Source organism: Cucurbita maxima, unplaced genomic scaffold, assembly GCF_002738345.1.
Source record: "Cucurbita maxima cultivar Rimu unplaced genomic scaffold, Cmax_1.0 Cma_Scf00026, whole genome shotgun sequence".
Taxonomy (NCBI): Eukaryota; Viridiplantae; Streptophyta; class Magnoliopsida; order Cucurbitales; family Cucurbitaceae; genus Cucurbita; species Cucurbita maxima.
The window spans coordinates 2,831,247-2,847,216 of NW_019272042.1; the positions used below are offsets into that span (position 1 = coordinate 2,831,247).

The 15,970-nt window shown below is 33.4% G+C and overlaps 2 protein-coding genes across 2 annotated transcripts; both read right to left on the bottom strand.

The window, feature by feature from the left end:
- Positions 1 to 1,385: 1,385 nt before the first annotated feature.
- Positions 1,386 to 3,171, bottom strand: LOC111499250 (probable xyloglucan galactosyltransferase GT14). Its single transcript, XM_023150795.1, has one exon. It carries the CDS (start codon positions 3,070 to 3,072, stop codon positions 1,507 to 1,509), a length of 1,566 nt encoding a protein of 521 aa, XP_023006563.1. The 5' UTR covers positions 3,073 to 3,171; the 3' UTR covers positions 1,386 to 1,506.
- A 3,324-nt stretch (positions 3,172 to 6,495) lies between these two features.
- Positions 6,496 to 10,090, bottom strand: LOC111499255 (selenium-binding protein 1-like). The gene is made up of 7 exons (XM_023150800.1): positions 9,883 to 10,090; positions 9,376 to 9,571; positions 8,707 to 8,934; positions 8,233 to 8,464; positions 8,023 to 8,130; positions 7,632 to 7,904; positions 6,496 to 6,937 (listed from the first exon to the last, which is right to left on the bottom strand). The coding sequence occupies exons 1-7, from the start codon at positions 10,007 to 10,009 to the stop codon at positions 6,656 to 6,658; spliced, it is 1,446 nt and encodes a 481-aa protein (XP_023006568.1). The 5' UTR covers positions 10,010 to 10,090; the 3' UTR covers positions 6,496 to 6,655.
- Positions 10,091 to 15,970: the final 5,880 nt, after the last annotated feature.

A 15,970-nucleotide genomic window follows, 5' to 3' on the forward strand; every position in this document is an offset into this window, starting at 1 on the left:
TAATGGAACTTCATTTGGAGCTTCTCGAAAACATCCAATTTGAGACCGTAACTCCTCATTTCTCCCGTTCTCAGCCACGACAGCTTCTTTCAGTTTACTCAATTCCCTTCGCATTTTTCACTTCACTTTTGCCTCCTCTATTTCGACTTTATCAGGAGTGATTATCTAAATCTTGCATCGTAGACTCACTGTGATGTGAGGGCATTGTGATGCGATGGACAGTGAAGGAGGAGATGATGGAAGACGATGGAATGTGGGTTTTGACTCTCGATTTTTATGAATTTATAGTCTTTCATTAATCCGACCAATTTTGGATGGAAATCCTCTCTAATAAGTATTTTCCAATTTACCTCTAATCTCTTTTTTTGGCTGAGAGATGGGAGGAACTACTAACATAAATTTGGCAAAGGGAAATATTTACTTTTTTTTTTTTTTTTTAATTGTTCCACATTTCAATTTGAATTGTCTCTAACATGTTGACATTTAAAAAGAAAAAAAAAATCATAAACCTTAGAGCATATAAAATTAAATATTTAATATTCTATTCAACATAAAATCAATTTTATTTCTAATAAATTAGTTAGTTTAATGTTTTTTCTTAAAATATTTAATGTTAATAAACTATTAAGTATATAATTAAAATCTAAGGAATAATGGAATTAAAAATTGAAATTTCATAAATCTATTAAATTATTCTCTAAATTAATAAAAACTTTTTATTTTTATCTCAAAAATATTCCTAAAACTTTTAAAAATTTAATAATACTCTTAAATCTTTACTATTTTGTTTCAAAAATACCCTTCAACTTTTTTTAAATGTTCAAAAATACCCTCTCATTGATATTATATTTAAAAAATATTCATGAAATTGTAAAAGTACACTAACATAATTTACCTTTAGAAAAAACTTCAAAAATTCTTAATATCAATATAGAGATGAAAGCCGACTATGAACCGCTTATAAATTATCTTCAAAATTCTTATTTTTTAGTTTTCTATTCACAAATTCTACCATATTTGATAACACATTAACATAATTAAAAATAACTTATTAAAGAAAATTGAGAATACTTTTAAGATTAGAAATTAATAGATATATTTAGAACATATCATAGAAAATGAATGGAATTCCATCATTGAAATGCCAAATTAAATTTGTCTTCTTTTTTAATTTGGACATAAAATTCAAATGCATATTTATTAGATAACATAAATTATAAAAAAGAAAATAATAATGAATTTGCTAGAAATTTATTAGACAAAAAGTTAAAAGAAAAATAGGCTCGGATTTTAAGGACCTAACTCATGAACAAATGAAGCGATTGGAGGAAATATGAACAAATGAAGCGATTGAAGGAAATATGAACAAATGAAGCGATTGGAGGAAATATGAACACAGATCTTAATTTGTGGAGCACTATCCCAAATGAATCGACGGGTTTGATCCTATTTTCACTCCCAAATCTTCATTTCCATTGTTTTTCATTCAAATCTCCAACATTTTTCTCAGTCTATACTGGAAAATGTATACTTAAAGTCATCAGGATCATCAAATCCTTCACCAGGATCTCTCCCCTCCCTAATCTTCCTTCGAACATCTTCAACTCTTTCAAGAATTCCTTTAATGGCTAAATCAAATGCATCCTCAAAATCCCACGAACTCGATCTGGGGTCTGCATAAACTATTCTTGGAATCATTCTTATGACCTCTTCTCTCATGGCGGATTCCCTCTCTTTCGAAATCCCTTTCAAACTCCCCTCAATACTCCCACTCCAGTTGCTCGCATCCCTCACAGGTATATACACAGAATATGATGTTCGGTTCTCAGGAAAATGCCATAAATATTGGGAATATGCAGTACCTGGATTGAAGAAAACTGGAATGCATCCACCTAAAATCGAATCGAATATTGATCTTCTGGTGTATGAATCTCCTGGAGGCTGCAAGCAGAAGGTCGAGCTCTGAAATGCTTTCATGGTGGTGATAGGATCATCACAGTTAACACCATTGGAACTGCAATCCATGAATTTACAGAGTGATGAACCTCGACATTGCTCGATTACCATACCTCGAATGGAGTGTATGAGGTCCGGCCGTGGAGCGCCGACGAAGGTGAATAAGTGAGGGCGCCGTCTAGCTCTCACGAGATTCTGCCATTCAACAACTTCGCTCCGTTTGGATGGATGAAAATAAGTCGGATACGGAATCGCAAAGTCGTTTTTCCACGAACTCGCTTCAATAGAGAGCATCGTCATATTGTGAGATTCAGGCAAGAATCTGAGTGTACTCCCCCAATCAGAACCTTCATCCGTTTTCCTTCTGAAATCCCAAGAAATTCTTCCAGAAACGAAGAAATGATCCCTCCCAAACATCCTCTTCCACTCAGGTTTTTCAGAAATCAAACCAACAAAATCCCTAGCGGAAGAATCCCTAGCCGAGATATTCGGATTCCATAGGTGGCGGCTGATATCGAGGCCAGCGTAAAACGGAACATAAATACCTGACGCCATAGCCGAATCGTTCGTCAAGCATTCGTACTGTTTGATTCTGTTGTGGAAAATGACCTCCAACAGAAACTGATTCGTCTTGAACAAACTATAGTTGAAGAAAACTCCTCGAGAATCTTCGATTTCATGCCCGAGGCCAGAGTTCTGGAAATACGGACACATATCGGACTTATCGGTTCCTCTGGTAAGAGATTGGCAGTCTCTAATCAAATCGAGATTAAATCGACTCGGAATGTTGTGGATGAACAAGTAGCGGCCAGAGCAAGGATTCTGGAGGGGTAATTTGTTGGTGGAGAAGACAGAGGAAGCGATGAGGACGCCATTGTCGGAGGAACGGAAAGTGGAGTAATCAAAACAGAGAAAAATCCAGATTAGGGCGAAGGAAGTGAAAATGGCGAAGCAGAGATCGGTGGAGCAAGTGGTTCTGGAGGGCTTCTCCTCCATATGGCTATGGCTGTAAAGGGATCTGTGTGGCAGAGGGGCTTTTGTAGGAGACGATCTGCATGGAGAACCGACGCCATTGATTGGGTGCGAAGGAAAGAAACAGAGGAAATGGAAGGGCATTGATTATTGGGCGATGGAAAGGGAAGGTGAAATGATATATTATGAGCGTTTAATTTTACCAACACAGAGTTGGCTGTGATTGAGATTTTTCATGCTTCCAAATTTACCATAAGACGTTGAAAGTCCGTCATCCATCCGTGCAAAGACGTTTTACCAATAAGTGGCTTAAATCAGTAATGGAAACACACACGTACATGATGAGACCTATCGTTTTAAAACATCGATCTTGAGCTCTTTCCAATGTGATACTTCCTTGCACCTTAGCCCACCATGTAACTCGTATTCGTAACCTTGGGCATGGCTTGTCAGGCTAAACGTGCTAAGGCATCGCCAGACATCACGGAGGGAAAGACTCACATGATATTATGGCAAACATAAATATCAAAGTTACTCGTCTATACTAAAACATAATAGGGAAGTATCTCAATGCACATGACATACATAAATGCATGAGGTCTCCATGACTTAAAATCATAACATATAATAAGAATCATTTCCTTAACCCAATATGTTTCCACGGGCTTGTCATATGATTCTTAAGAAGTTCGGTCTAGTTCAAGTGTCCCCTGAATGTTTACCTCACACGACAGTGGTGTCTATCACGAGCTAATCTACTTGTGTAGTTCCTCATCCCTCATTTCCTCATCTCCACACACAATAGTAACTCTTCAATATACTACTTATGTAGCCCCTCATCCCATCTCAAGGTGAATTTATCCGGCACAAAATAGTATATCATCAATCATCTACTTGTATAGTTCTTCGTCACCTCTCAAGGCAGGTTATCATACTCACAATAGTGATTCCTCGTGCTCACTATTGTACATACAATAACAATTTCTTAAATCGTCTACTCGCATAGTACATCTTGGGTGTCGTGGAGATATATTAGGTTCTAAGGCGTCTAGGTGGATTCGGTCACAATAACGTTTCCAATTCGCTCGGGGTTAACTCCTCACGGTGCACCTAGATCTTTTGTCAAAACCCGATTCTCGAGGTTTCGAAACTAGCACTGTGATTAAAAAGACGAAAGCGAAAACAATTTAAAAAGGAATTAAAAGAAAGGTAGAATAAAAGATAAAAATTAAATTAAATTAAATTAAAACATAAGAGAGCGAAGTTTAATGTTTCAAATATTACAAAAGTACCAATATAAAACCGAATACAAAAGACTCCAAGACGACTAAAAACAGATTTGATGCTACGGAACGACCCCCTCTGTGACCGCACAGCTCTCAAATGTTCCTCCACTTCGACCGGCCTTCGGACACCTGAAAAATGAAAGAAAACAGGTAAGCTACAGACTCTCCTCCCATTTTAGGCTTAACATATTCCCACAAGCTTCTCATTGGCAGTTGGACATCTGGTTCTGATCTTATCCACTAGGGCTATTATGGTTTTCCATCCTTTCATTTAAACCCTAAGAGTTCCCTTATGTCGAACTATGTATGACTGGTTACCTTCAAGTAGCTACCTCGGCATGGCTCTTGAGACTACTTGGTATCTTACTCAGGGGTGAGCTGCAACCACCTAGGTCTACAATAGTCCCCCTCATCGGGAAGGGGCTACCCCTCCCTTATCTCATCTAACTAAATGATCTGTACAAAGTGGGTCTCACATTTTCCATGCTAAAATGACTAGAAGCAGTCGACAACTTGCACCCTAAGGATACTACTGAGGTAGTTCGTATATCGTGGTGGTCAGTTAAGCTCTTAAGGAAAAGGTTAGGTCTATACTTAGTGACTTGTCACTCTCACCACAAATGTTTATCATAACAGTGAGTCATGAAAATTAACTAAGTGTGCACACAACTATCATCTAGCATCATCATACATAATTCATACAAAGTAAACATACATGCTCAACGAGGCGATAACATCCATCAAACTCTCGAAACGCAGGGTTCACAAAATCTCATCCACCTTTCCGCATGAATTAAACATATACATTTATAGCGAAAGCTTAAAAGCATAATTAAGACACTCAGATAATTCTCATAATCTTTCATATATTACATTCGTACTCATAATAATCAAATTACCTAAAGTCATTCATGGAAAGCTACCACCTAAGATAAATTCACTAGCATGCATGCATTCCAAGCGAATCCTACAAGTATTTCTTTCTGAATACCGTGTGGTGACTTACATGATTGACGTGTGCCCTTTCATATAGCGTTTGTATGCGAATAGGGTGTCTAAAAATATTGATTTTTCTCCATTAGGTCCTAATTCACATAAAAATATGGTTGGATTAGAATCCTACCGGTATTTTTCTCAATACATAATTAATTTATGGCAATGGGAGACCGTCGACACGTTTTATTTTAACTTCCACATTCTCTAATTATTTATTCTCGATCTTTTAGAGAATTATTTGATTAAAGTATAAACTCAATTATTTATTATGGAAGTTTAGAAATTGTAATGGAATAGAATGCGATCGACTTTTTAGAAAAGGGTACCCATATAAAATTTGATTGTTTCTCTTAAATTATATGAATTTGAGACATGTACGTTTTTGGAACGTTCGTTTATGTTAAAATGACGTACTACTTGTTCTAATCAGAACAAGTCAATCCGGTAACAATTGAACTTTGTAGAGAACCTTGATGCATGGTCGAGCCTCGAGTTATGATATGGGAGAATGATTTTATAAAATGTCTACGGAAAAATGAGTTGAACCTGTTTAAAGGAAACCATTTTGGATGTCAATTGAATTGAAAACATGTGAACAACAAATTGTGACATAGATTTAATGATTACTTAGTCCCTATACTACATTTTGAGACATTTCATAATAATGCAACGTAAAATATGTACTTTTAGAAAGGTAAAAAAAATAATAATAATAATAATAATAATACTTTTAATTAATTTATATTTGGAGTATAATATGCATTTGTTGTACAACTAATCCTAATTAATTAACTTAAAATGAGTATTAGTTAATGTATTCATAATCAACTTATTAGAATTAAAATAAATACTTTTACACTAAACATGAATTAAAAAGTGATATTGAAAACTCATTTAATTACTAAAAATAATTAAATGATTATAAATTAACAAAAGTACTCATAACAAATAATAAATAATTAAGATAATATAAGATATTAGTTACAGTACAAATAATAATGATTAGCTTATTAGATTATACTTTTATTAGTTTCATTAGCTTTCAAAAGCAACTTTATACATTTTCAATACTAAATGCATATTTGCATATTCGAATAAAGTGAACGGTCTAAAGAGAACTTCCGAGTAGCTAAAATCTAATTTCTAAATTTGCTACCAACACACGGCTAAAGACGTTTTATTAAAACCCTTGATTTCAAATTCATGTCTTTCGATCGTCTACTAAAAAACTTCACTAAATAATAATATCTTGCGTTCTAAAAGTAAAAAGTGAAAATATATGAAATAGGCCTATAGACTCCATCATCAACATTTTATTAAGATCACTAATAGAAAGACTGCTACAGTCATATTATGAAACACTACTATGCCCATATTATGAAACACTACTACCAGCACAAAGTTTTTGGTCATTGAGAAATTTCTTAAACAGACATGGGTTCAAGTTAAATCCATATGTCCGAAGTGCAATCACCTCCAGGATATCTCATCTCATGGGCCAAGGAAGGCCCATCGGGCTCGGTCGCGAAGTCCACGAAGAAATTCGGGTTAACAGCCAGCCCACCTTTGTGTGTATCAACATCAATCTGCAGCATATGGGAACCTTTCTGCACCATTTCAGGATAGAACTGACGATCCCATGGGCTGAAAAGGGAATTTGTCACATAAAGACGTTTCCCATCCAAACTTAATTGTATCATTTGAGGTCCCCCTCTCAAACGGTGTCCCTGAAATTCCAAGGAAGCTACAAGATATCAACAACTCTTACAAATTGTCTGTGTCAAGTGTCCTACGTGTGAGCTCTGCTTCGTCCAACGTTAGTTGTCTTAAGGACCGAGCTACTTGTCGATTTGTGATGTCCCACAACGAATCAGAAGAACTAACAACACCTTCCATCTCAATCAGACATGGCACAGATCATGTCTAAGAGTGAGTAGAAGTTTGCGCAGAAAACGAGTTTAGAGTAGAAGTTTAGGCATAAAACGAGTTTAGACTCGAGTATTAATTTGATTTTTGAAACCCACATGTGCTCTACTAACATGGTAATGAGAAGAAATTTGATATTTTATTGTGTTCAGTTTTCATCGGATTCAAAAACTTGTGTGAGATCCCACATCCATTGGAAAGAGGAACGAGTGCCAGCAAGAACGTTGGATCTCGAGGGAGGTGGATTGTGAGATCCCAGATCGATTGGAGAGGGAAACAAAACATTCTTAACAAGTGTGTGGAAACCTCTCTCTAGCAAACGCATTTTAAAAACCTTGAGGGAAAGCTCGAAAGAAAAAGCCCAAAAAGGACAATATTTGTTCGTGGGTTTACTCGTTTAGCATTTTCCCAAACACTAAAGAAGTTAGTAAGTCGAAGGATCGAATTTTGGTCGTAATATTCAAAATTATAAAGACCGATGTTAGAAATGCAGACCTGGATTTGAGGGACATCAAACTGGAATGTTGTTCCATCTTCTGCCTCAGCTACCACAGGATTTCCCTTTTGAATCAGTCCACCAACCCACACTTGACCCACTAACTTGGGACTTTTAGGGTCCTCAATTTTATACTGTCTCACATCTCCATGCAGCCAGTTCACAAAGTACACAAAGCGATCATCAAGAGAGATGAGAAGATCAGTAATGAGACCTGGCATTTCAGGAAGTATCCAATTTTGAACCTTCAATGGTTTTACTGAAATGGAGACCTGAACAGGTAAAAACCAAACGATCATCAAACTGAGTCGTCTAGAAGTTGGAAGATATTTGAATATAACTAAGTAGAACAAGCAAAAAGATGGGTCCGGAATTCATTTTTGTCCAAACCTCGTGACTCCACGAATCGTCTTGGTTCTTGTAAAAACGCACCAAATTACTTGTTAATGCACAACCAACATAACCTGTATCTTTGGAAGGATCGTGCAGGAATCTTGTCTGGTGTAAACATAGGCACACACAACAGCAATTAGTGACAAATGAAAAATGTTATAAGCTGTAAGAAAGGAGGCTGCATCTAAGAGGTTATTACAAACTCACTTCCAAGGGTATAAGGCCAGTGTCTCCAAGATCCAATGTTTGTTTCAGCTCACCATCGGGCCAACTATACACATGAAGATGTTTCCCGTACAGACCATCGGCAACATGTTGAAGGTTGAAACCTTTTGTGAAAGCAGAAGGAGCACCCCATGATGAGCTAACCATTGTCTTGTGCCGTGGTTGGTACCAAAAGTCATATCCAAATAGGGGACTATTCCCTGGTTTTTCCCACCTGGTTTATAATTGGTGAAGCAAAAATTGATCAAGAAACGCTATGCAAACTGAACCAAAATGCAATGGCAAAGTGGATCCAATATCAAATATGTTGCCTGGAATCCTCGAATTCATCAATGCCTAAAATCTTCATTATCCGCACTTAAAAATTAACATGTAGATTAACCATATTGTGAAACACAGAAGAAAGAAAATCATTGGCTCATCAATTTATTTGTGGATAAGCAAAATATCAAGTACCTTCCCTTAACATTAAATTCTGAATCGAGAAGAAGGAACCCACTTCCTGCTGCGTTTCCATCTTTGTCTCCCAAACATGACACCATTATATCACCAGAAGCAAGGCAGTGAGACGTGTGAGGGAAAGCTAATCCAGTTTTCTGTATGATGTCTTCAGGTTCAACAACCTTGTGCAAAGATGGAGCGCTGGGATTTGATTTCGTGTCAATCACATATATGCGACCCGATCTGCAAGTGAACAGAACCAACAATGAGTTTACACAAACAATTGATGCCAATCTTTGTAATCATGAACTTCCCCGTTACTGAACATCCGTTTAAGGATTGTTTTGGATATTATAATCATGTATTTCTTCGTTGAAAATTAAATCATCATCTAGACAAATGCTAATACATTTAAACTGTTGTTGAAGAGTAGAATTGGATTCTTCACTCGCTTTAATTTATAATTCCTAGTATATCCCAGACCAGGCCAATCCAAGAATCACTCGTGAACTTGGAAGTTTGATGAGAAAAACAGAATTGAGTTCACATGCACTCACGCGATAAAGCAGTTTAGAATCTCTTTGTTCGTTAAAAACACTTGACAGTCTCAAAAATTCTAGAAATTGTCTGTAAAGAAAAGGAGAAACCGTTTTAAAGTTGAAAAGAAAACTTCGATAATCTTACACAAGCGACGGAAGGATCAAATAGCGGCGATCTGCAGAAGGATCTCCATGACAAGAGCTACAAGAGTTCCACCCAGAATGATGCAATTCATCCCCAAGATACGGTGCAGGTAATCGATGGATAACTTTCGAGTAATTAGGAGAATTAGGATCAACATCCACCGTAGCCAGATAGTCAGGCTTGTTTCTCCCAGTTCCTGTTTACAAACAACAATTCAGAACAAGCATCCAAAATAGTTCCACCATTAATCCAAGTGAAATCAAACACTAAATTTCTCCTATCTCTCTAATCTCTCTCCCTCTCGTACTACTCAAACAATTTCTCAAACAGACTTCAAGCAGTTCATCCAGAATCAGCTCTAACTAACTCATTTTGCATAAACACATCAAGAAACAAAATCAAGCTACAAAATCGGCGAAACACACTCTCAAAGCTCCATCAAACTGTTGATAAACTAAATTTAAAAAAAAAAGATGAAGATACTCCGGTGGTGGTAATGAACGTTACCGGTGTAAACGGCGGTGACGTATATCAAAGTCTCTCGAGGACCGGACATGGCATCGAGAGGAGTGGCGTAGCCCGGTCCATGGCGGCAACAAGCGTGGGCATTCCCGTTCCTTGCTTCATCCGCCATAGCTCCTTCCCTTGAAGAATCGATCGCTTTCTTACCACAGAAAAATATGGGTAGCAAATAAAATAGCAATTTCACAGACTTCACAACTGACACTATAAATAAGGAGCGCTTTTCACAGGTTCCGTACCATATGTGTTTTCTTTCTTTCTTTATTTAAATATTATTATTAAAAAATAGTTAAGAATAATATTAAACAGTGAATTTAATAATCTATTATGAAATGTTATATGAATATAGTAACATTTTTATTTTAAGGAAATATCATATAATAATTAATCTAAAATTATTATCAAATAGGTTTCTAAGAAAGCAAGCTACATAATCTTGATATTACATTTCTTTTTATTCCATTTAAATATCATTTTTTTCTTTTTTAAATTAAACAATTAACCTAAAAGGATATAAATGCTTCCTAAAAAAAGGCAAAAACTAAAAGCAGTCCAATTTTAAATTTAAATAAAAATGTGAATATCTATTTGTTAATACAAAATATTTTGAGTTTTTTTTAATATATAAAGTAATTATTAAATTCTAACCCAAGATTTTATTCCAAATACGTCCAGGGGGGATGTATCTGTAATTTTTATTTTTATTTTTATTTTTATTTTTATTTTTATTTTTGACTAAAATACTGTTTTTTTCTTCAAATTCATATCTGTTTTACTTTTGTAGTTCCAAAGCATATCCTTTTAATTTCTAAATTTTGAAAATTAATTTATTTGAATACCATTCGACGCATGGACTCATCCACACGTTTCTAGCTTCGTGCGTGTCAGCTGTCCATTTGTTGGAAATATAATAAACTCCAATTTTATTTTCTTACCATATATCTTTTTCCTTTTTATTTATTGATTTAGACAAATATATATATATATATATATTTTATTAATTTTATTAGACAAAAACGACTCTCCACAATGGTATGATACTATCCACTTTGAGTATAGGCTTAGGCTTCCCCAAAAAGCAAGCCTCCTTTTGGAGTCCTTGTTCGACATTCGATACTGTATATATATATATATATTTTTTATTGATTTTATTAGACAAACACGACTCTCCACAATGGTATGATACTGTCTATTTTGAGCATAGGCTTAGGCTTCCCCAAAAAGCAAGCCTTCTTTTGGAGTCCTTGTTCGACATTCAAGGATTTGTCAATCTATTGGCACGACTAAGTTTCCACTTTGAGCATAGGCTTAGGCTTCCCCAAAAAGCAAGCCTTCTTTTGGAGTCCTTATCTATTGGCACGGCTAAGTTTAGGGCATGACTCTGATTCCATGTTAGACGAACAATAATATGATATTGTCCACTTTGAGCATAAGTTCTCGTGGCTTTGCTTTGGATTTCCCCAAAAGACCTTATATCAATGGAGTTAGTATTCCTCACTTATAAACTCATGATCATTCCTTAAATTAGCGGATGTGGAACTTTCATCATCTAACAGATTTATTGATTTAATTTTTTTTCCAGAGCCAACATGTGATGTATGTATGCGTATCTGGCTATGTGAACATGTGATGTATGGATGCGGCGGTGGTTTTTTTTTAATGATTATTATTTTATATTATCCAGAAAGATAACAACGTGACCCAAAATAAATAAAAGTCGTAAACAACAATCCTATTATTATTTTATTATTTAATATTTCTTCCCACATCGCAATCAGATGATGAGGTTGCGACCATTAATAAAGGCAAGTAATTCACCACGTGGCAGTCTAATCCTGGGAAGAATATAATTAATAATTAATTGACTTAAAATATCTAATCTTCCTATTAATTAATTAATACGAACAAAAATTATATATATTTCAATAAATATTATTAAATAGTTTGTATATAAAGTAAAGAATTAATTAAATTTAATAGATGTGATTATCTAGTGAAGGAAAGAAAGTCAATTTCTTTTTTTAAATAGTTTGTATATAAAGTAAAGAATTAATTAAATTTAATAGATGTGATTATCTAGTGAAGGAAAGAAAGTCAATTTCTTTTTTGAAAAGTAATATAATAATATTAATAATAATAATAATAATAGAGATCCAAATTAGGTTGGTGATATATACCATAATATTTTTCTTTTAATAAATATTGCGTGATAATCCAAAATGAAAGGATAAAGAAAACATTTATTTTTGCTTATATAAAGAAATATAAACCGTGGTCAATAATAGAAATCTTGGATGAAAGTCTCACCTGAGCTAATTTAGGGAATGGTCCTGAGTTTATAATCAAGGAATGTTATCTCCATTGTTACGAGGCTTTTTGGAGAAGTCCAAAGCAAAATCATAAGAGCTTATACTCAAAGTGGACAATATCATATCATTGTAGAGAGTCGTGTTCATCTAACAAAAAAATGAGCAACTGTAAGAACACTAATTGAAAAATATCCAAGTACGATGGCCAATAATAGATAATGTCTTTGTCACTAAGACTTCATTTATGACCCCACTTTGGGGTTAAATGTAAATAAATACTCAGTAATGACCTAATGACCCCATTGTGGAGATCCCGAATGCAATGACCTATCCTTTCAATCTATTTTTCTACGGTGATGTCCTAACAGGTAACTTGGATGTATATCTATTTTTCTACGGAACTATTCTAACGGGTAACTTGGATGTATATCATATACTCTACATACCCGTTAGAACTAGTAACCACCATGACAACATTATGTAAAACAAAATGATTTGAATGCAATGACCTATCCTTTCAATCTATTTTCCTATGGTACTGTCCTAACAGGTAACTTGGATGTACATCATATACTCTACACACACCCATTAGAACCAGTATCCGCCACGACAACATAATGTAAAACAAAATGATCGTACCCCTGCCCATCGTGATAAAATAAGGGTATCCCAGTGCATGAGCACAAATAATGCATGAGGTCCCAATTTCTTTTCATTTTTTGACCTTATTAAATATAGCCCTACTATCGTCTTACATTCATATCAATCTTTTCTCATTTTTCAGTTCACATATCATGTATAATTCTTACGGGATTATATTTCATTTCATTTATCATGATATCATGTCATTAAGAACATGTTGTATACATACAATTTAGAAAACATAACATAACACTTCATGCTTTTAACCTGTCATTTCATAACGTGCAATTCATACAACAAATACTTCAATGGTCACATAAAACAATCTAAACATAACATATCACATCACAATATATCGTATCATAAACATGTCATATCGTAAACACTTCGTAGTCATATCGTTCCCTAGCTTATCATACTATTAGCATGGTTATATTTGATATTGACATGTACTTCGTGGTTCTGCACGTGTCATATATATTGATATGTGTGAATTGTCTGTGGATCGATATGCTTTTTATATGTCATGTATATATTATAATATGTGAATTGTATGATAATAATTACAGTAGGATGTGTTCAAGGATATGTTTAAGATAGGATATGAGAAAGATGCACAAAACGAAATGTAACAATAGGAGTAAGATACGTTCATGAAATGTCAAAGTTAGGTTACATATCAGAGTGCTATGGATATGAGAGATTTATGAAAGAATATAGTTAGGATATGGGTAGAAAATGATAGGTTTGTGATACATTGATAGAACGATAACGTTAGAATATGTTCCTATGATGATATGACTAAGATACGTTCACGTAATGATATGTTTCTAACCAACAAATTGCTGAATAAAGCTAAATAATTGGATAAAAGAAAAGAAAATCGGACCTTTCTACCGAAATTGTGAGGTGAGTTAAGGAGAGATTATTGAAAAAAGTGACGTTAGTCTAGAGAAATGTAGAATAATTGTTTTTATTTTATTTATTTATTAATTTATTATAATGGTTTTTTAAAACTTAATAATAATTTTTTTTGTTTATTTATTTAATATTATTCAAAATATGTTATCGACTCGGAAATGAAAAATATAGTAAAAGGAGCAATTATAAGTCGTTTAGAATCACTTGTAGTGATTCCTTATCATTTAGTATCAGAACTTTCCCTTGGGTTGATTTCCCAGTGCCTTAACAATGTCGTTGCAATATCTAGTATCTAGTAACTTATTTAGGCAGCCGCTTGGGTCCACCTGATCGAACTTCCTCTTCTAATCAAACGAGGAGCCTAGCTTAGCGGGGTGCCTTTCGTGTTGTTCTATAACTTTATTTATCAATTAATTAGATTATTAAATGGAATCCTTCTCATGATTGGACTGCCAATTAATAAATTTAATCATCTATTTAAAATCCCGATTATTTAAAAGAGGCCGATAATAATTTCGACACTCAAAAGTTGCAAAAGTGGTTTCTACTTTTTCAAATCCCGTTTTTTTTTTTTATCATGTTTTTATTATATTATTGATCAAAATGGGATAGTTCGTAATAACAGTATATACTCGATAAATTTAATCATTTATGAATATATAATTTATATATTTATAAATATATACTCAGTATACTTTATATTATTAAATATAACCTTAATAATATATTAGAATTTTTAAAAATTAAAAAATTTATTTTATATAATTTAAAATTTGATAGAGAATCGTAAAATATATCAAATTAATAAAAGTTAAAGTGGCATTCCATTTATTTGAGATTACTTTTTGGATTTTATTTCATTTTCATAAGTTTGAAAGGTCACTTTTTCAAATTAAAAAATAGTTATAAATAATGTGTAACGAATTTATTTTTAATATAATCTCGTAATTTTTTAAAAATAATTCAATGGAATTCATGAAATCGTATTAGAACATGAATTCCAACAGTGTAAATCTAAATTCAAATTAGATCTGTCATAAAAATCATGAATCAAATAACTTAACATGTCGTTCTAAAAACATCAGAAAAGATTATTCAACGTGGAAAAACGGTATAAATGAATATTATAGTTTCCACAATATAAGTCGTCTATTGAATAGAGGTCTCTTCTCTTTATTAGGAAAATAATGAGTGTATAAAATAAAAAACGACAGTCCTAAACTTATGAAATAAAAAATACAAAAAGACCTTTGAGACCTGAATTCATGTCTAGCCTTGAATTTTACTTTTCGCTTCTAGGTATGGTTGGATGCATAGTACTTCTATATATATTGTCCGTGCACGTGCTCGTAGAATCACTAGGTGGGCTGGATTACGTACCTGCTAGGTCTGATTATGGGCTAGCACAAGCTCACGTAGCCGATGACTAACGAAAAGTCATGTATAGACGTGTACATCACGATGTTATTTGCGTTCCTTTCTTATCAGTTGATTACGATAACATGAGTGTGCGCTAGTGCGTCTAAAAGCTACTCATGACTATCTTAGCTTCAGCATTTAATCACTATCTGAAAGCTACTCATTATTTAGATTATTAAATACAATTGTCAATTTGGGGACTGCCACGAGACATAAAGATGAGTTGTTCTTTATGACTTTATTTATTTTAAGACATGTTTTTGTTGTTTTTTAATAATTAAAAAAATACTTTTTGTTGACCAATTTTAATTTAGTGTTTTTTTTTAAAAAAAAAAAAAAAACTAAAAAGTAAGTTATGAAAACCACTCACATTTATTTAAGTTAGGAAAAAATTACTTAAATAAATTTAGTAATTTAAGAAGAAATCTCCCTAAATATGTGGAGAAAATAAAATTAAAAAAAAAAACAATAAGAATTCAATGAAAATTCACTATTATTTATTTTTTTTTTCTAATATTACGTTAATTTATATATTTAAATAATTTTATACAAATGTGAAAAATTAAATATCTCGAGAATATTTATGAAAAGTTAAGAATTTAATTAATCTAATTATTAATTCTATATTTTAAGTAATATAACCCTTAAAGTTTAGGGAATAAAATGTTTTTTATTTACGATTTTTTTTAATTTCGACAATAATTAGGTGGAGAAAAATAGTTAAATATGCTATGTTTTTTTTTTTTTTTTTTTTTTTTTTTTTTTTTTTTTTTTTTTTTTTT